The sequence below is a fragment of the Lontra canadensis genome, unplaced genomic scaffold (genome assembly GCF_010015895.1).
Source record: "Lontra canadensis isolate GAN:19392208 unplaced genomic scaffold, GSC_riverotter_1.0 scaffold69, whole genome shotgun sequence".
Taxonomy (NCBI): domain Eukaryota; kingdom Metazoa; phylum Chordata; class Mammalia; order Carnivora; family Mustelidae; genus Lontra; species Lontra canadensis.
This window is the reverse complement of record NW_022631063.1, coordinates 7880104-7900917: the sequence shown is the minus strand read 5'-3', so window position 1 is coordinate 7900917 and position 20814 is coordinate 7880104. Positions and strand designations below refer to the sequence as shown.

General features: G+C 40.6%; 1 protein-coding gene across 1 annotated transcript in view; it reads right to left on the bottom strand.

Moving 5' to 3' along the window:
* Window positions 1-1169: 1169 nt before the first annotated feature.
* The window catches only part of LOC116880939 (myosin-IIIb-like), a 51251-nt gene continuing 31606 nt past the window's right edge, over window positions 1170-20814 (bottom strand). Inside the window, exon 7 of the mRNA XM_032880428.1 lies at window positions 1170-1319. Coding sequence (XP_032736319.1) covers window positions 1170-1319 — 150 coding nt within the window. The remainder of the gene's footprint in view (window positions 1320-20814) is intronic.

Genomic DNA, 20814 nt, shown 5'->3' with positions numbered 1-20814 from the left:
ACAAATCATCCCAGACACCATTTCTCATTTTCTGACATATTACTGCATACAATACTGGTTTTGGTCCTGCATTCTTACATCTTTTTGAATGATCACCAGACCATTAATTTTAAAAGTCAGTCGCTTTGTCTGTCTTCTAATTGCCTGGACTTGTTTTTGTACTTTGGAAAAGGCAAAAAGACCAACCCTGAGTTGGGTGGAATCATTTTTGGAATAATGGTGGGTGGTTGTTCACATCTGGATTAGGTATAAAACGATAACATTATGATGAAGAACGCCACAGAGCCTCATCTGCATATAAATAGACCTAATCAGAAATGCAAATTGCAATCAAGCGAAATTTTTAAAGGCTGTGTGATTGTACAGATAAGGAAAGGTTAACACTTGCATTGTTAAAGTAGTGAGCCCGCCCAGAGTCTTCCTTTGAGAGAGAAATGTTTTCGGAGAGTATAAATCTCTTAATCTGCAACCCGGCCAGGACAGAGCTCCCTGATTACTTCTTTTTCGGTAACCAGAAGCTTAAGCAGCCAAACAGAAGCCCGATTCCGATGAAAAACAAACAACCAAACCTCTTGCACAAACCTCTTATGAATACATACAATAGAAAATATACTGGCATTTAAATGACCTCCAAACGGACCTCTTTCAGCACAATGTCCCATTGAGATGGAAATCAGGATGGAAAGAAGGTCTTTTAACTGATTTACTTTTCTGATATTTATTTTAGTGCTGCTCTGAGTAGATATGAAAATATAATACTCACTTTTTCATCCCCAAATTTTCCTGAATATTTAAGAGTCAAACAAACAAAATGACCAGATGTGATTATATAATTAAAAGGAAAACGCTGGTATGTAAACAGATTACTTAATCCAAAATTGCATTTTAGTCCTCTGGTGCAAAGCACAATAAAGGAGTATTTCAGAAAAATCAAAGTACTGAAAATACATGCAATGGTTACAACACGTCCTATTTTCTTGGGATATGCTGTCTTTCAGGAACATCCATCCTCTTTTCTCCTCCACTCCCCCTATTTTCCCAGAAAAGAAATACATTTTATAATCAGGCTTTCTCTGGTTTGGCCAGAAATTGCTCACGAACTATTTATTATTTCTCTTAACCAGCCTCTTTCACAAAGAACTAATGAGCCAAGAGCGCCATCTTGTGTCCTACCTTGGAATCTTAAAAAGCGTTTTCACAGGATGCATGTCAAAGAGGGGAGGGTCTCCATCCCCCAGTTCAATAGCTGTGATCCCCAAGGACCAGACGTCACACCGAGCGTCATAGGAAGAGTCATACTGCTGCTCACAAGCAATGACCTATCAGACAAAAGCAAAACACATCAACCCCACTGCCACCTCTGATGACCTAAAAGACCCATGGACTATCCTAGCCCCCTCTTAGTTCCTTTGATTATTCTGATATTGAATCCCAGTGATAGTAAGGGATGTGTCATCTAGATGTTATTTGTATGTGACTGATTTCAGCTCGATGTTCATTAACTTTTTAAAAAATATTTCAGTACAATAAGCATGCACTGAACCCTCTAGGTAGCAAGCACAGTGCAAGAGGAGGCATGAGGGTTCATACCTCACTGAGCCTACTCTGACATCCCTTAAGGAAAGGCTTTGTCTGCCTTCACCTTATTACCAGCTGCTGAATTAACAGCAAGGAACAGTTGTTTGCAAAGATGCTTGTTTCCTGCACAAAATCTCCAGGAGTGTGGCCAATTGAGCAGAAAGATGTCTGGAAGACTGGAAGACTGATGTCGTTAACATAAAATAGGAACCACTCCCTTCCATCCCTTTTCTCTAAGAATACCTGCCCCTTCCGCAAACCCCAGCAACTGGTTTGTAGTTCAGTAGCACCAGCTGCATCCGTTACTGGGCTGACTGTGTATAAGAGCAGCAGAACCAGAAATGTCCCTAGGGCTTGTCCCTGGTTTGGGGAGCATGGAACCCTGTCAGGAAACATCTTTCTATCAACCTTTTAAGTTAGACAGGAAAAGCCCCTCCATTGAGACTTGGGGCTGTCACAGTGGGACTGGAAGAAAGCTGAGGTAGACCAGAAAATGTGGAAGAACCGGTGTCCCTATTTGACCCCAAGTCTGTCTCCTCAACCAAGGATGACCCTTGGCTACAGGCAGGTAGGAAATTTTGTACTGCTCTAAATGGACTCTGTGGTAGACAAGTGACATCACTGAAGAGCCCTGTGGGGCCAGAGTGACAGGCCTGCCTGCCCTGTTAGGCCACCGGAAGGTATTTGGCTTTGATTCTGAGTAAGATGGGCCAACCAGCTATGAAGAGCAGAGTGACAGATTCTGCTTTCACGTTAGCAGATCTCTGTGGCTGTTATGCTAAGGATACATTAAAATGGGACAGGAGTAGAGGAAGCAAAACCAGTTTAAAATGCTACCACAAAAAAAAAAAAAAATGCTACCACAAGAATCCAAACTACAGACAGTGAGAAATAATCAGACTGATTACATAATTTTGAAGGCAGAGCAAACTAGATTTGCTGACTGGGGCTTATGAGAAAGAGGAGTTGAAGACGAGTCCACAGTTTTTGACATGAGCAGATCCAGAATAGAACTGGTATTTGATGAGATGAAGAAGACAGGAGGAAAAGCAGCCTCGGGTTAAAAGGCAGAAGCTCCGCTGCGGACATGTTAAGTCTGAGATGCCGGAGAGACTTCGGATAGAGAAGTTCATTTTAGCTGGGTGAGTCTTATACCTGACTAATGACCTGGAGAACAAACGTGTGTTGATTTAAGCCTCACATGTGCAATATTACAATGGTAGTGACAGAAAACTAGTATATCTCTTCTTAGACCCATTTAATTGGCCTTGCAATGCCAAATAATGCCTACCGTCTTGCCTGAGACCTGGTGCTTTTGCTTTTATTGTTGCCCTCTACCCTTACTTTTCTGGTTTCTGAACCAAAGTACCTCTTTTCATGTTCCTGCATCTCTCGCCTGAACCCAGCCCTATCCCCTGAATAGACTAGCCTGCCATAGAATATCCTGTCATTTTAAAACGTGATTTTCAAGTGTGCATTCAAACTAAAGTTCAAATAATTCCAACTTCAGAAGCAGAAGCCATTTCGCAGCCTCCCCAAACCTCCCTTCCATACCCCAATCAGGTGAGAAACACTGCTATTTTTAAAGATCTCCAGAGAAGACTATTCAACACCTTCCCTTTCAGAAATGACATTTCTAAACATGTGGAACAAACATAATTTTAGACCTATCAATCAGCAAACAGTTCACCATTCTTACATGTTCCTAAGAGGGAAAGAAAAATAAGACTCTGTCCTTCTCCAGCAAAAGCTACATCCAACTAAAATTTAAAGTGAACCTATAATAAGTAAATGACAAACCATGTCCACCCTAAATGTCCTAAGACAATGTGAACTAGCATGTCCAATAAAGGATACGAGCTCCAAATGCTTGGGATATTAGAGGGAGACCATGCCTGGGGAAGTAAGATAACAAAAAGTGTCTAGTGCCCAAAGTCCACACTTTATGGGAGGAAATTCAAATCAACTTCTAGCCATCTTGGATGTGACACAGAAGGCAAGTCCAAGAACCAACCCAAATGTGAGAATGGAGATATCCTAATGTTTCACAAGTGCAGTCATAAAATATTCAAAACATTTATCTGGTTTCAACTTCTCTTTACAGACAGATCTTATCTTCGGTTCCATCTGACTAATAGTATCTTTTGTCCAAATTCTCCTCCCGAAACTTAGTTTGTAATTCAACAAAGAAATTCTTTAAGATCAGCCTTCCAAAGAAGTTTACAGAAAATTTTGCTACTAAAGTAATTCACAGATAATTACTGAGTACCCATGAGTCAGGCATGGTACCAGGTCCTAGGGAGGGAAAGCTAAGTTCACACATTTAATCTTCACAATTTAATTTTACATTGTGAATTTAAATTCACAATTTAATCTTCATAATCTTCTGTGAGGTAGGTGCTATCCTCACTTTGCATAGGTGTGGAGACTGAAGCATAGCACAGTTAAATAGCTTATCCATGGCCCACAGCTAGTCATTGTCACAGCCAGAACTTGAATCCAGGCAGAGAAGAGACAAGTAAACAAATCATTATAATATGATAAGTGTTCTACACAATAAAGTTTATGTTCAAAGAATGGCTGAATTATCAGCTTCTGCACTCACATTTTGAATAAATTAACCAGGTTTCTTGAGATTTTTGTCACTTAAACTCCCATCTCCTTGGAAGGAGTCTCTTTCAGGAGCAATCTTCCACAGAAGTAAAAGACCCCTTATGTGAGCTACATGTGTGATGGGATTCATAGACACACCCTAAGAGGATGCACCACAGCTGGAGTCAGCACATCTTGGACCTGGATTCCTTCTCTATCCAACACCAAAATCTATAACTATTTCTTAAGGAGAAGTAACCCCATTCTCCTCAGCACAGTATTCTCCTTATTTCTAGGTAAAATAAAACTGAGTTAAGAATGCTTAGATGGTCAATTGGTCTTTGGTTCCCTTGCCCAAAGGAGAAGGCAACCTTTCAAAGAGCTCTCTGAATCAGATGTTCTGCTACTCTCCTAAGAAAAGGATACTGGCAACAGCAAATAAGTATACTGTGCTGAGACCAAGTTTCCCAGGTTCTGTAAGTCATGTTTAACATGAGGGGTAGAGAGAAACAGAGTGAGATGGCATGGACTCAGGCCCAGGACCCCAAACACCTCATTCTCTTATATCTCTTCACCTCACTTCACTACCACCACCCCAAGGAGGAGACATGCCCAAGGCAAGTGTATACATACACTCCTTGACCTCAAGCCTTTGCTTCAATCACAGGAGTATAAATGATGTTGGTGGCAGTGGAATAGGGAGGATGGAATAGGTATAAGAAAGAGCTCAAGATAAGACCTGCAGGATTTGTCTTCCCTTGGAGAGGGATTTAATATGGGAAGTTAGGGAAAGGGACACATCCAGAAAGACTGACATCTTGATCCTGGGTGATCAGGAGAATGATGGTGCCGTCAGGGATGTCAGGAGAAGTCAGTTTGGCAGGCAGTATGACAAGTTCAAATTGAGTCTGAGTTCTACCCCTCACCGGATGTAGAAAAATTGTTTGTACTCTTGGGAACTCACTTTTTTTTCACATAAACGCAGTAAGAAAAGTGAAATTCTCTTAAGATCAGAAGCAGACTATATACTAAAGGGTAACGATAAAATACATGTTTTCAGTGACTACATGAAGTTTTATGTTACAGTAAATATATCTTACATCTCAGAACTCTATAGATGTAAATCTTCCTATTGTTAGTTGCCAAAAAAACACCTCAAAATTTGTAGTTTTAATACAGTTACAAGTACCAGAAGCAGATACCAGGTTGTTTATCATAAACTTTAACAAATTTGTGTGTCTATCTTAATCCAGTGTTGTGAATAAAACCTGCAGGTTTTCTATTCTGAGATGAATAAGATAATTTTATAAAGTATGGATTCTCCAAAATTGATTTTAAAGTCCCATAGCATGTTGGAGGTTGATGTGAAGAGGATGTGCCTTCTGCAATGTCCCATGAGACATGTATATGGACAGTTACAAATGTTTAGTGTACCCAGCAAAGGCTAAGAGCATAGCATTAAATGATTCAAAACAGAGACAGAGTCCTAGTACAGTACTTGCTAGTGGCCTAATGACTCCAAGATTAAAATATTCTCTTTTTGAGGTGCCTGGATGGCTCAGTCAGTTAAGCATCTGCCTTCGGCTCAGGTCATGACCCTGATCCTCAGATCAAATCCAAATCAGGCTCCCTACTCAGCAGGGAATCTGCTTTTTCCTCTCCTTCTGCCTACTGTTCCCTCTACTTGTTCTCTCTCTTTCTCTCTCTCTCTGTCAAATAAATAAATCTTTAAATTAATAATAATAAAATAAAATATTAACTCTCTGACTCTTGATAAGTTTCAGAGGTACATAAATCTTTACATAATTCTGCATAGCTGCCTTTAACAACCCCCAAGTCTCTGGCATATCAGTGTTTATACGGTTTCTGAGGGTTTTTTTTTTTTAAGATTTTATTTATTTATTTGATAGAGAGAGATCACAAGTAGGCAGAGAGGCAAGCAGAGAGAAAGAGAGATGGGGAAGCAGGCTCCCTGCTGAGCAGAGAGCCCGATGCAGGGCTCAATGCAGGGCTCGATCCCAGGACCCTGAGATCATGACCTGAGCCAAAGGCAGAGGCTTAACCCACTGAGCCACCCAGGCGCCCCTGTTTCTGAGTTTTAGTAAGTAGTTTTAACCACTTGGTGCTAATCTACTATTAACCTCATCTTTTTTTTTTTGTGTTTTAAAGGGGCCAGAGCCTTGATGATCTCAGTAAAGCAACCCCTTAAGTGAACAGAAGTAACCCACAGTAAGGATTATGTCTTATCTTTCTTTCCTTCCTGTCCACATCAATTTGTGGCACACTTCAGGGAAGCTGTGTTGAAAAATCTTCAGACTGGAATCTGAATGGAATTCAGAAAGTCTGAACTCCATTATTTACTAGCTGAGTGCCTTTGAGCAAGTCCCTTGAAAACTCTGCGCTGAGGCTTCTTGAGTTATAGGGCTCTTACTTTCTATCTATAAAACGGAAAGGTGGGAAGGAATGATCTCTGCTATCCCTTCCAGCTCATATACTCTTATGGCTTTATGCTTTCCAAATAAGTGATTTTGGGGTTGATCTCAAACAGAGGTTAACCTCTCCATGCAAATTAGCTAGAGCAAACAGATTATTCTGGGGTGTGAGCCGGAAGGCTGGAACCTTAAAGACTTTATTGTCAATATTTTGTAAAAGGTCTTAAAGTCTATGAAAAGATGCTGGTTTCTGTGATAATGCCTGTTAAAAAAGATGAGCTTCAAGATCAGAACAATGGTTTGGATGCCGGTTAATAGAGTATGTCTGGGTTCCTACCTTGAAATGTGAACTTATGGCTTTTCTGGTACCCTTAGACTACACTGCTGCTTATTTTAAGAAGAGGAAAAGCACTTATGCTTGGATTACTAGCAATATCTATGCGTTAGCAGCCACAGTGCGCAATGGCAATAGCTATTTTAACCTGAAATGGACTTGAGCCTCCCAAATGTCGGTCATTACTTCCTTGGCTGCCAAAAACTTTTCTTTCTAGAAGGGCATGAGAACAAGAAATCAGTTTTCACTAACAGTTTAGCTCTACTGGTCTTCAGAGCAAAGGCTAGCAGTCAAAAATCTTTGTTAGGGCAGTTCTCTTTAGCCTTCTTCAGGCTAATGTATTCCAAAGTTCCAGACCCTCCAAATGTCCCTTGTCATTCCTTCCCACCCCACAGAGGGAGGACCTCCTCTCCTCTCCCAAAGGAGTTCAGGGCTAAAACTGCACCCACAACTTGATAACACAACTGCTTTGACACATATCATCTCCTGGTCCACCACTGGGCATGGTCAGCAGATTTCTGTTGAGGATAGGTGACCCTTTCCTCAGTTACCAAGGGAATGGCAGACAAAAAACAACTCTTAGTAGCTCTTGGATTGCAGAAAAATTTGTACCTCTGGCTGGTGAAAGAAAATCCTAGAGCCAGGCACTTTCATCTTGGTTTTCCCAATCCCTTACTAGATTACTTTGGCAAATTACCTCAACTCCTTGCACCTCTTCTTCCCATGCAAACCAAGCCACTGCTTTCTCTGGGCCTTGTTTTGATGTACTGATTATGAAAATGCTGGTTACCCAGCTTTTTCTATGGTATCAAAATTAATTAGAGATATCACTGTGTCACTGATGTATGGGTAATACCTATTTTGTTTACTTATTTAACCCTTTTTGCATTTTCTAAAGTGTCTAGAGGGAGCATGAATTCTTTCTACAACAAAAAGCAAATATTGTCTGATTTTTGTCTTGAAAACCTAAATAAGTACTGAAAAGTTTGCCTTAATTTTCAAGGACATCTTTCATTCCTCTAAAGTATTTGTTGGCTGTTGGGATTTTTCATCAATAAATTGGCAGGTTAAAGGTAGTATCTTGGTCATGAAACCAGGTTCCCATGAGATTAACACAAGAAGAATTAAAGGAATTCCCTTCCCAACAATATCCCTTTCTATGTAAGCACAAGGCTACAGGTAGTACTTTCACTTTCTTAGGCCATCACGATCCCATGAAATGCCCCATGATTATAGTTTCATTTCAGCCTCGACCAAGAGTAGGGCTTGCTGATAAAGCTCCGAAGATAGAATTAAGATCCACTTTCTATCTCTTGCAAAAAGACTTGGGCTATAGGAACCTGAGGGAACAAAACAGTCTATCCTCATCTCAAGGTCTTCATTATCTAAAAAGAACACCTGTATTAGATTAGATGTAAAGGGGATAAAAGACAGTAACATATAAGCTCCTGCATTCAGAAAACCTAGATTTCTCTGACAAGATATTTAACTTTAACCATTTATCAAATTATATATCAAAGAGCTGCTGGGCTGAAATCTCTTTCAATAATGTGACTTTAACCAATACTTTCAAGCAAGTAGTATTATAGGAGCACCATCTAATATAAGGAAAAATATTTTTTACTCTTATAAAAAAATAGCTCATCAATCTTAAAAAATAATAGATGTCACTCAGACACTCTCATTTTCCCACTAATATTTTTAAATGTCATTAAAAATGCAGTTAGGTTTGCCTTATATGTTCTGATTTCTCACCTTACTAGAATTGATGGTGTGATACAAAATTATAATCAAAGCTCAAGATTAAAATTTCACTCAAGTACGCAGGCAAAATGCTGTTATTTCAAGAGCTAAATTCAGCTCTAAAATCGGCAAGGCAAATAGACCTAAAGCTATTAATCCTTGGCCGACCTTGAACCCAAAAATGCAGTCAACACACTGCCAAATAAGATGGGCTGAGAGGTGCACAGGCAAATAGGATTCCTCTTTTGCTTTTGCAATTTATGTAGCATAATCGGTATACGTTATTGATCCTAAACATTTCTGAAACAGAACTTTTCTTGAATCGGAAATTTCAGTTAAAAATATTTCAATGGCAAATATTATTCACCAGATTTACATACAAACATCTTAAAGTGTTATAAGCTGAGATACTGAATAAACATATGAAGTACCTTCCTTTAGATGAAATATAACTTTAAGGAAGGATACATTTGAGATTTGCTTGATTTTTTTTTTTTTTTTTTTTTTTTTTTTTTTTTTGTAAAGGGGATGTGGACTAGAAGATCTGAAATTGATAGGATTGGTTGGGTTTTCTTTTGGCGGGGTTCTTTCATAAAACTCAAGGTTAGAATTGAAACTATATTTTATTACCGATAAACTGCCAAAAATAATTTAAATTATTTTTAAACAAACCTTATGAAAATCAGGAAGGTCTCAAATTAAAATATAATGTTTACAAGACTTTTCTCAGGATTGCTAACATTCAACTTTGCCTTTAGAGAAATAAAACAAGGTTCAAATTAATGCCTGCACAATACCAACTTCCCACCATGGTAGTAGAGGTTAGAGGTGAACTGGTTTTGGATTTGAGGCCAGGCTGACTTTGCATTTAAATTCCCCAAAGCCCCAGGAATGTGTCATTTATTCTTATTTATGTGATAAGTCCCATATCCATCTCAGGACCAATATTCACAGAACTCCTTTGTGAAAAGTAAATTAGTGTGCCCATATTGTTCTATGCGCCTTTAGTATTCAAAATGTTCTGAATCCATGTAAGGACACAGCAAGGAGATGGTATCTGTGAACCAGGAGACTAGCAGGCCCCACCAGATACGGAATCAGCAGACATACTGATCTTGGACTTCCAGCCTCTAGAACTGTGAGAAATAAATATCTGTTGTTTAATTAAAAAAAGAAAAAAGGCTCTAAATGAACACATTTGCTTGGAAACCCAGTATAATCCCACTGTCCTCCCCTGTTGCAGCAGCTTTCCCTACAAGAAATGGATGCTAGAAGGGATCTTAGGATTCAGTCAACCCCCTTTGAAACTTAAGTCCCAGAGTTGGGGGTGGAGGGGGCAGGAGGTGACTTGTCCAGAGTTACACAGCTGGTTTGTGGCCCTACCAGGAGCAAGATCCATGGTTCCCCCACTACCCTCCGGAGAGGCATCTCCTGGGAATTCTTATCAAACAGGGAACATTAGGTCATTGCCAAAGAGATTTCATGTACCATAAGCCATAGCCACAATAACTTCCATACCTGGGAGCATGTAAGCACCCTCCACTTAAGCAGATGGGTTTACTGCTGCCTCTCACTTCCTTGCTGCCCCTGCCCTTTGCCAGCTAATGTTCCATTTCTACCAGGGTTCAGTTAAGGAAAGAGTGAGTAGCAGTTCTACAATTCAGGGCATTTTACAGCTTATTAGGTCAGGTTTTCTTACCCAAGTGAAGAAACAGATTCAGAAAGGTTAAGAAACGTGCCCAAAGTCACACAGCTAGTAGGTAATAGAATTGAAGCATGAGCCCACAATAAGAAACTAATGGGGATCTGGGGCACCTGGGTGGCTCAGTGGGTTAAGTCTTGACCTTCGGCTCAGGTCATGATCTCAGGGTCCTGGGATCGAGCCCCACATCGAGCTCTCTGCTCAGCAGGGAGACTGCTTCCCCCTCTCTCTCTGCCTGCCTCTCCCCCTACTTGTGGTCTCTCCCTCTGTGTCAAGTAAATGAATAAAATCTTTAAAAAAAAAAAGAAAAGAAAAGAAACTAATGGGGAGGGGGTAGAGATTTTCTCCTCTATAATAGAACTGTAGAAATGGAAAGGAAGCAAATCAAATAAAATATCTAAATGCTCCAACATAGGCATACCCCTTTATTTGCAAATTGTCTCTGGATTCTGTCCTCTCACAGGCTGATGTCACCATGCAAACCAGGATGCCCTTGGGAATGTCATACATTCCTACCAGGGAGTCATTTCCTTTAACCTTCTAAAACTAAACAAGGTGTGGAAAAAACCTGGGACGTAATAGAACACTACAAATACTAGTCTCCCCACACCCCACCTACTCCTGCCTTACCCCCACCCCAAGGCTCCTGCCTCACCCCCACCCCTTTCCTGAGGCTGAACACCTTCCTCCCTTTGTTTTCTCAGTGACCATCAGGCAAAAGACCAAATGCAAGGTTTGGCCTAGGCATGAATTCCCTTTCATGGGACTGAGCCTTTGGGCCCTGGGCAGGGCAGTGGAGGCCCTGATGGGAGGGTAGCCACCAGGTAATTTGGGACTCAGAGCTCTGGAAGAGCCAAGGCCAGGTCTGACATTCCTTCAGCAAGTACTTCTGCCCCTGTGGGAACAGTTTGGCCCTTCTCACCTTCCCAGGGAGGGGTGGGAGGACAGCCTTGAAAGCTCCAATTGTTCACAGAGGCCTTATTTTGATACTACTTGCTCATCACTGAGTGTGGGATGGTGGGAGGAGAGGAGATAAGAGGCCTCTGCTCTGGCCCTCACATGCTTCTGCACATCTGGGAGCTGAAGCCTCAGATGGAGTTCTATATTTAGACCCACCAAGGAGGGTGACAACATGTCACCACCACCTCCAGGGCCAGCCCCCCACCTCTGCACTAACATATGACACATGACTCAACTTCCCTGCAGAGCTCCAGCTGAGAGGGGACCTCTTGCTGAAGCTGAGGTTAAAGGCTGGGGCTGCACTCAATCATCTTACCCTTACCCTGGGCCCTTCACCCACCAGAGCCCCAAGTACCTGGATTGTGCTTCAGAGCCCTTCAAGGCAGAACCACTGTGGGAATGCAGGTAGGGTCAGCCCAGAACAAGAAGGAAAGGAATCCCACTGTTTCTTAGAAGCTGCCATAAGAGTCTGGAGGAAATCAGGGAAGACAAATGGCTACAGAATCTCAGGAATGAATGTCTTAGGGGAAGACACATAAGTCTTCCAGTCAGTGATCTGGGTGCCAAATCCCTCACTTGAATCTCCTGAGCAAACAAGGCCTGCATTTCTTTCAGAGATATGACTGGCACATGGGATCCCAACAATCCCCAGTCATTTAAAAAAAGTCAGGTAAAAATGGACTCTGATGTTCTCACCATTTATGCCACTTCTCCCATACTGAGAGCTTGGAGAGATCCTGCCTTCATCATTAGAGGAACACCAGAGCCATGGGATATGTGAGCTAGAAGAGATTTTTCTCCCTAAAACCTATAAATCTTCTCTGAGAAATAGAAGAGAGCTTGGAGGCAGAAACTACCCAAGCCAATCTCTTCTTACAGATGAGAGACCAAGTTAGGGAGGGCCAGGTTGCAGACAATAGACACCACCATTTTTAAAAATATACACGACCATTTTTTTAAAAAAAGCATTTACTATGCCAGGGACTACACAAAACATGTTCAGTGCATCATTTAATTTTGTCCTTTGAAGCTGTTCTTTTTTTTTTTTTTCTTCTCATTTTACCTCTTTAACTTCTCCCCACCTTACTAATCACAAATATTCAGGAACTTGCCTAAGGTCCACGGTTAGGTGGGTAAGCAGGATCTACAATTTGCTCCCAGGTCTGACTCCAAAATGTGTGCTCTTAACTTTTCTCCCCAAACTGAAGCCATATTAAAATAACTGAGCCACAATCACTTTCTAAAAACAAGTGGCAAGGCTAAAACTAAAATCCAAATCTCCTAAATTCTCTTCTGAAGAACTTTGTCATTTTATTTTTTCAGATCCTTCCCTTGGGGATTAATCACATTGGCTTCTAGCATCATGTTCACTTATTACATTTTCCTCAACATATTAGGAAGGATCATTCTTATCTAAAATAATTATAAAACTGAAAATGTTTAAATCTTATCTGGTACACTGGTGGTCACAAACCGTTTGCGCTAGTATAGTGGTTAAGGAGTCTGGAGCTAAATAGCTGGGTTCAAATCCTGGTGACATCATAATACCTTGTCCAAGGACAAGAAGAGTCTTTCTGTGACGTACTTAATCCAAACCACTGGACTAGTAATAGCACTGAATTTATGGAGTTATTGTGAGGATTATAAAAGAATTCATTCATATAAAGCACTTAGTGCCAAAAAGATGTCTGCACCCCTATGTTTACTGCAGCATTATTTACAATAGCCAAGATACAAAGCAATACAAGCATCCATCAATAGGTAAATGGATAAAGAAGAATGTGGTCTTTATATACAATGGAATATCACATAGCCATAAAAAAGAACGAGAGATTGTGACAACACAGATGGACCTACGGGGCATTATGCTAAGAGAGAGAAAGACAAATACCATATGATTTCACTTACACGCGCAATCTAAAACACAAAACAAAAGAACAAACAAAGCAGAAAGAAAACCATAAATACAGACAACAAACTGGTGGTTGCCAGAGGGGAGAGGGATGGGGTGATGAGCAGAATAGGTAAAGGGGAATGGGAGGTACAGGCTTCCCAGTTATGGAATGAATAAGTCATGGGGATGAAAGGTACAGCACAGGGAATATACAGTCGATGGTATTTTAATAGCGTTTTATAGTGAAAGACGATATCTACACTTATGGTGAGGATAGCATAACAGAGTTGTTGAATTACTATATTGTAATCCTGAAATTAAAGTAACATTGTGTGTCAACTACACTTCAATAAAAAAAATAAGTAAATAATAAAAAATCATTTTCTAACAAAAATAAAACATAATGCACTTAGTACCTGGTACAAAGTAAGCACTCAATAAATGCTAACTCTTATTTGGGGACCAAATCCATTAACTAGAGCTTAGGAAGTGAAATGGTAATAACGACAATACTATTTCAGTTCTGTAGTGTTTTTATGGCTTTCTGAGCCCTTCAACACAAAATATCTCATTTGTCATCTCTAGTCCTGGCAGTACTAAAGGAAATAGCATTATCGTATCATTTAGCTAGGAAAAGCATAATTAATGAAGGCAAGAGTGGTACAAAAAGCCTGTGATATTTCTGCGTTGGTGTCAGCTTGTTGTTATGGCAACCGTCCCCTGTCAAGACCCTTTTTCAGGCAGAGACCCAGTTTTGGAGCCGTCACAGCACATCTGTTTCTCTGCTCAGCTGATTAGCTCTTGTTTGCAACAACGAGCAGATGGAAGCAAAAACAAAAAAATTTTTTTTTCTAAAAAGAAGCAAATGTTTACTTTATCCACAAGTCTGCTTTCTAATACAGAAACAGACCCTTAGTTGTTTTAGGAAGATGCAAGTAAACTGGATCCTTAATGTATGGGCTACTTCTCTCACTGGTGGGACTGTAAAGTGTAGTCAACTATAAATTACTGGTGATAGGTCCTTCATGTGTGTATGTCTTTTAAAACGATGGTCTCATGCTCCAGTTTCAGAATACTCTTCCACTACATCTCTGTGCATCTTTGTTCTATGAGCTATCTCAGCACACATTTTCTACACTGAACACGCTTTGTGAATACACTAAAGTGAAAGAGTACAGGGCTAGTGGGTTGGGAAACTTGAATTCTGGGACAAAGACTGCTCTGAACTGGCACAGAGAATAGCCTCTCCCTGTCTTAGTTTCTTCATCTGTCAAATGGGACTTGCATTCCATGCTCTCTGTAAGGCCAAACAGTTCAGGACTTACTAGGTATGTGGATTTGGGCATGACTTCTTTGAGCCTCACGTTCCTCAGTGGTAAAAGGGAGAAAATAACATCTACTAGAGAGAGCTGTTGGAGTGAAATCATGTATTAAGCATCCCTAAGCTAGTTCCTGATACATTAATGCACCCTCAGCAAGTGAAAGTCCCCTTCCCATCATACATTGCTTAGCAGGTACAATATTCAAACTAGCTGACACCCAGCTGGCTCATGGCACTGGAGCTGGTCCTTGAGGTCCCTTACTTGACAGATACTACCTACAGTGGCTTGAACCATTAGAAGATCTGGGGTGTCCAAAGGAAAGAGACAGGCACCTCTGGTGGCCAAGGAGAATTCAAGGGGCTCTGGATGCCAGCCATTTACCATCCAGAATGGAAGTATTTCAATAATTTACCAATCAGCATGACCACACACATGCATATCAGTTAACACCAAGGCATTATTCTAACATAGTCTACAAATGTCCCCAATAATAATGATACTTTGATCCTTTTTCTTGAGTTTCAGTCATTTACAAACATTCAGTTTAATTCCTTGCTACATGTGACAGTGGGAAGGGGAAGATGAAGGATCAATTTCCCCAATTTCCCCAACCCCCACCATCACCGTCAATATCCATAAAGTAGGCTTATATCCCATTTTGCTATAGGCCAGGATATTATGAGGCATGAATGTGATGCAAATACTAGCAGAGCAATACCAATACTGACAGTGGACATGGGTTGTATTGGAAATCTTCTAGTTCAGTGGGTCACAAAATATAGATCCTAGTCACCACTACCGACCTAACCCTACCACTCAGTATCCCTGGGCACTTAGCCTGCCAGAGGCTCGTGTTCCTTATCTATAAAGTCACATACTCATGTCTAACTGGCAACCTCACAGATAGTTGTGAGCACTTAAAAAATAATATTTGTAAAAGTTATACGCAAATGTGAGATATTATTATGCCTTTTATTATAAGAAATTGGCTGTCAGTATCAGATAAAGGGCTACTATCTAAAATCTATAACATCTATAAAGAACTTACCAAACTCAACACCCAAAGAACAAATAATCCAATCAAGAAATGGCCAGAGGACATGAACAGACATTTCTGCAAAGAAGACATCCAGATGGCCAAGAGACACATAAAAAATGTTCCATATCACTCGGCATCAGGGAAATACAAATCAAAACCACAATGAGATACCACCTCACACCAGTCAGAATGGCTAAAATGAACAAGTCAGGAAATGACAGATGCTGGCGAGGATGCGGAGAAAGGGGAACCCTCCTGCACTGTTGGTGGGAACGCAAGCTGGTGCAGCCACTCTGGAAAACAGCATGGAGGTTCCTCAAAAAGTTGAAAATAGAGCTACGACCCAGCAATCGCACTACTGGGTATTTACCCTAAAGATACAAATGTAGTGATCCGAAGGGGCACGTGCACCGGAATGTTTATAGTAGCAGTGTCCACAATAGCCAAACTATGGAAAGAACCTAGATGTCCATCAACAGATGAATGGATAAAGAAGATGTAGCATATATATATACAATGGAATAATATGCAGCTATCAAAAAATGAAATCTTGCATTTACAATGACATGGATGTAACTAGAGAGTATTATGCTAAGCTAAATAAGTCAATCAGAGAAAGAAAATTATCGTATGATCTCTCTGATATGAGGAATTTGAGAGGCAGGGCAGGGGTTCGTGGGAGAAAGGAAGGGAAAAACATGAAACAAGATGGGAGTGGGGAGGGAGGCAAAGCATAAGAGACTCTTAATCTCAGGAAACAAACTGACTGTTGTTGGGGGTGTGGGGGGAGAAATAGTGTGGCTGGATTATGAACATTGGGGAGGGTATGAGTACTATGGTGAGTGCTGTGAATTGTGTAAGACTGAGGATTCACAGACCTGTACCCCTGAAGCAAATAATACATTATATGTTAATAAAATTTTAAAAAATGAAATTGGCTCTCAGGAGACAGTAGTGGAGAAAAGAGACAATAAACATGGCTAATAGGAATATATATAAATATCTAAGACATGTGCTAAAGTAAGAGGCAGGAGACCAGAGCTCAACATAAACAGAGGGTTGAGGGAGGTAACCTGCGTCAAATATCTTAGGAGATAATTAAAAAGGCTTGGCTAGAGATCAGGTAGGACAGAACAAAATTCTGAAGGTGCTGGGTACCCAGGTAGGAAGGCAATCTGCTATGCTTAGTACATCCAGAAAGAACTGCGTTTGCCTTAAACACTGAGGCTATGAGAGAATGGTGTATGTGTGAGCACGAGTGTGTGTACAGACAGCCAAAGCTGGGTTCTCTAAGCTAGCTCCTCTAACATGCAGACCTGTAGATTCCAAATGACTGTCTGATTACCTTGGAAACTTGAATTATTTACTACAGAGGAGGGGTGTTAAGTATTTTGAGGGTTATTATGGGTTGAGTTGTATCCTCCAAAAAAAAAAAATTGTTGAAGTGCTAACCCCCAGAACCTCAGAATGAAAACTTATTTGGAAATAGGGTTGCTACAGATATAATTAGTTGAGTTAAGGTGCGGTCATACTGGAGCATGGTGGGTGCCTAATCCAATATGATGGACGTCCTTATGAGAAGACAGCCCTGTTAAGGCAGAGGCACAGAGGGAGAGTGCAGATACTGGAGCTGTGCAGCCACAGGTCAAAGACCACCAGCAAACCAGCAGAAGCTAAGAAGAAGAGAGAAAGGATCTTGGAGGCTTCAGAAGCAGCACAGCCCTGCTGATGCCCTGATTTTGGACTTCTAGCTTCCAGAACTGGTAGATAATACATTTCTCTTGTTTTAAGCCACAGAGTTTGTACTATTTTTGCTATGGCAGCCTAAAAAATGAATACAGCGCTAACAGAGTTGGACCTCCAGGACAGAAGAGAACCTTCTTTACCTTCTTCAACACAAGATCAGCCTCATGGAAGTAGAGGAGGGTATCTGTTTGTACCAAGGGCACTTTAACTGGTGGCTACTGGAATGCTGGAGCCACTACTGCCTAGGCAAGGTTGTCCCCAAGTCAGTTTCTAACTACAAAGACGTGCAGGTTGCAGTGGGCAGTCTGGATTTTTGATGGCTTCACTTAGCTGCTGAACCAACAAACTCTGCAACTACCTACTTCTGTTCTTACACGAGAAACTAAATTTCCTATTGGTTAATTCATTTTGCTCAGGGTCATCTGTTAAATACATAGTTTCTATGTTGAATGTTTTCTTTCCTTCTTATATTCCCTGACATAGTATGAAGTACTAGCACACGAAGGACACCCCTAGAATTTTTCTTATTCTATATTGCTGAGTTGATACTGCTCTTACCCAGTATTTTTCAACTTTAGTCATATCCAGATGAGGCAGAGAGAGGGAATAAATGGAGAGTGCTGATGATCTGAGAGTCAATGCCTGCCGCAGCCTTGAGCTGCCCCAGTGAACTGTACGTTTGGACTGCTCATCAACATCTGATTGTGCTATGGTCACATTCCATTAGTTACCTGGTTTGTAGTATAGCCTATTTGAACTAAATATTGAAGTTACTCAAGCTGGTGAAATAAAAATGGAAATAAAATTGGGAAAAGAATAATTGGGTCCCATTTCTTAAAAATAAATGGTTCAAGGATCTATCAGCAGCATTTTCAAAGTAAAAGCACTGGTCACCTGTAATTTCATCCCACTGATATTGGCACTGCATGCATTGTTGTCATGTTTAATCTGAACACCACTTATTCACACTAGAGAAGTGAACACATATTAAGATCAATATACTATGCAGGCTGTCATATGAAGACAATGTTCATTTGAACCTCTGCTGATTATACTTTCAAGAACTGCTCTTGACCCAAAGCTTTGCTCACCAGGGAGGGTATAAATGTTTGTGGAATCCACCTGACAAATGGAAGATTGTTCCTGTGGACATTTTTATGGAGAGTTATGAAGCAAAAAGCAGCTTTGTTGGAAAGAGTAATTCTCCATTTAGAAAATAAAAACATGAGGATTGTGTAGGCTTAAGTTTCAAGAACCATAGCCTGGGACTGACAGCATACCCGGGCAGAAGCAGGCATCCTGAGAGAATCTTTGAGGCAGGCACAAGCCATCAGGCACTTGCTGCTGAAAGGCACCATCAAGGTCTCCATGCAGCCATCTGCCTGCTCCTCAATTTAACCACTCCAGCAGGTAGGATGCCATGCTGGCTTTTCCCTGCTGAGAACACAACCAGTTCCAGACAGTCTGGACAACAGAAGCTCGCCACAGATCACTATACTGTCCCTTCTATAAACATTCCCAAATATTTTATTCAACCTGGATGAAACTGAAAAGTCACAAACACCTCATGAGAAATGTAGAAAGTCAAGGGCAGGCTTCTCTTATTTACATTTTGTGATTCTGGAAACACTAACTTGCTGTGGGTTAGAACAAAAACACCATCTTCTGTGTTTTGTCACCCTAAATATGAGCTGAGTGGCCTCCATTATGCTTTAATAACAGATCAATCAAAATCTACAGAAAATATTGTTGATACCAGTAGTTGTAAAGCCTCCTCAAACTATCCTCCAAATTCATCTTCTCCTCTGGCTTCTTTTTTAACCAATATATTCATTTATTCAAGAGATGCTCACCGAGCCCCGAGTGTATCAAACACTATGTTGAGAGGAGGACATCGCAGAACCCTGCCGACAATTATAATAGGATGATCACAGTGTGCTAATGGGGGCTCTAAAGGCTGCAACAGAAACAGTGATAGGAGCCTCAGTGTCAGCCAGGGATTAAGGAAGGTTTAATACAAGGACAGAGGCATTTGTGCCAACACTTATTAAAGAGGAATGCTTCATGGTTCTGAGGGTTACTCCAGAAGATATAATAATGCATGGAAGGGTTTAAAGGAATGCTATATCAACATGGATTTGGGGTGAACTTGTTGTTCACTACTCTTGAGGCTTAAGAACAAGTAAATTGGGAATCAGTAACCTGAGAAGAGGGTAGATAGGTAGATACAAGTTAGAATACAAAAGGCATTGTTCACCATCTAAAGGAGTTTTGATTCTGTCCTACAGTGTTTCTCAAAGGGGAGTTCACAAGGTCCTATGAAAATTTTTATGTTTTTGTTGCAATGATAATTTTATTAGTAATAAAATGGCAGGAATAGTGATAAAAACATATTCTAAATCATCTGGATGACCATTTGCCTCACAATTTCAGTGCCCCTATTTATGTTTATTATTAAGTTGGCATAAGCCAACAGAAATGTACCAGTCTGAGACCAAAGGAGATGCTATTTGAACAAAGATCACCCTAGCTGAAATTGAGCAAAGTGGTGGGAGAACTGGGTCACTACATGGTATATAGTAGTAAGTAGGACAAGATAACTGAAAATAATGTATGCTGTCATGCTCTAAAACATACTCATACAGCAGAGGACAACTAAGTTTCATAAAACAGTGTCAATTGGCTCATTATATTAAAGGTGTTTATTTGAATGATACTGGCTTTGTAGCTTTTTCATAACACGTTTTCCCTTTTAGTTTTATAGTTCTATAAACATAAGGCACAAGAAGTTTATATCTAGTTTTATGTTTTTGAAATCCTATTTAAGAAACATTTAAGATTTAAGTAAACACTGAAATCTACAGGGTTTTTCTTTTTCTCCAAAAGAAGGCTGTCCATTACACAAGTATGAAAAAGGACCATAGACAACGGTGAGCCACTGAAAAACTTTCAGCACATTGGTGTGAACCGATTACGGTGGTAGGAGATCACCTGTGCAGTCACATAGAGGAAGAACGGCCATGGGGACAGAATGGAGATAGAAAGACCTTTAAGAAGAAGACTGCCTGAGTACTGTTATTAAAAGCTCCCATTTGCTTAATCCCAGAGACCTGCTCAGGACAGAGGCCTCAGGACTGTGGAATTAAATGCTGACAGTGCAAGCAAAGTTGTGTCGGTGTTTCAGGGTAGGCCTTATCTCGCTGGAAAATTCCCCAAACTTCTCCATGATTCATCTCACGGAGGAGGGCTCTGTGATAATGCCAGAACTAAATTAGGACCAAATCCCAGGTTCTACTAGAGAGCCAAAAAAGCACACAAGAGAAATTGCTATTGACCTCATAACAAAAAACAACCAGGACCTCTGCATATAGTGCTGTAGTCCAGTTGGAGCTGAAATCTTTCTCTTTACCAAGCCATGTGTCACTGGGGCTGCACCTATCAGGGAAGGTGACTTGCTAATTTATACAAGCCT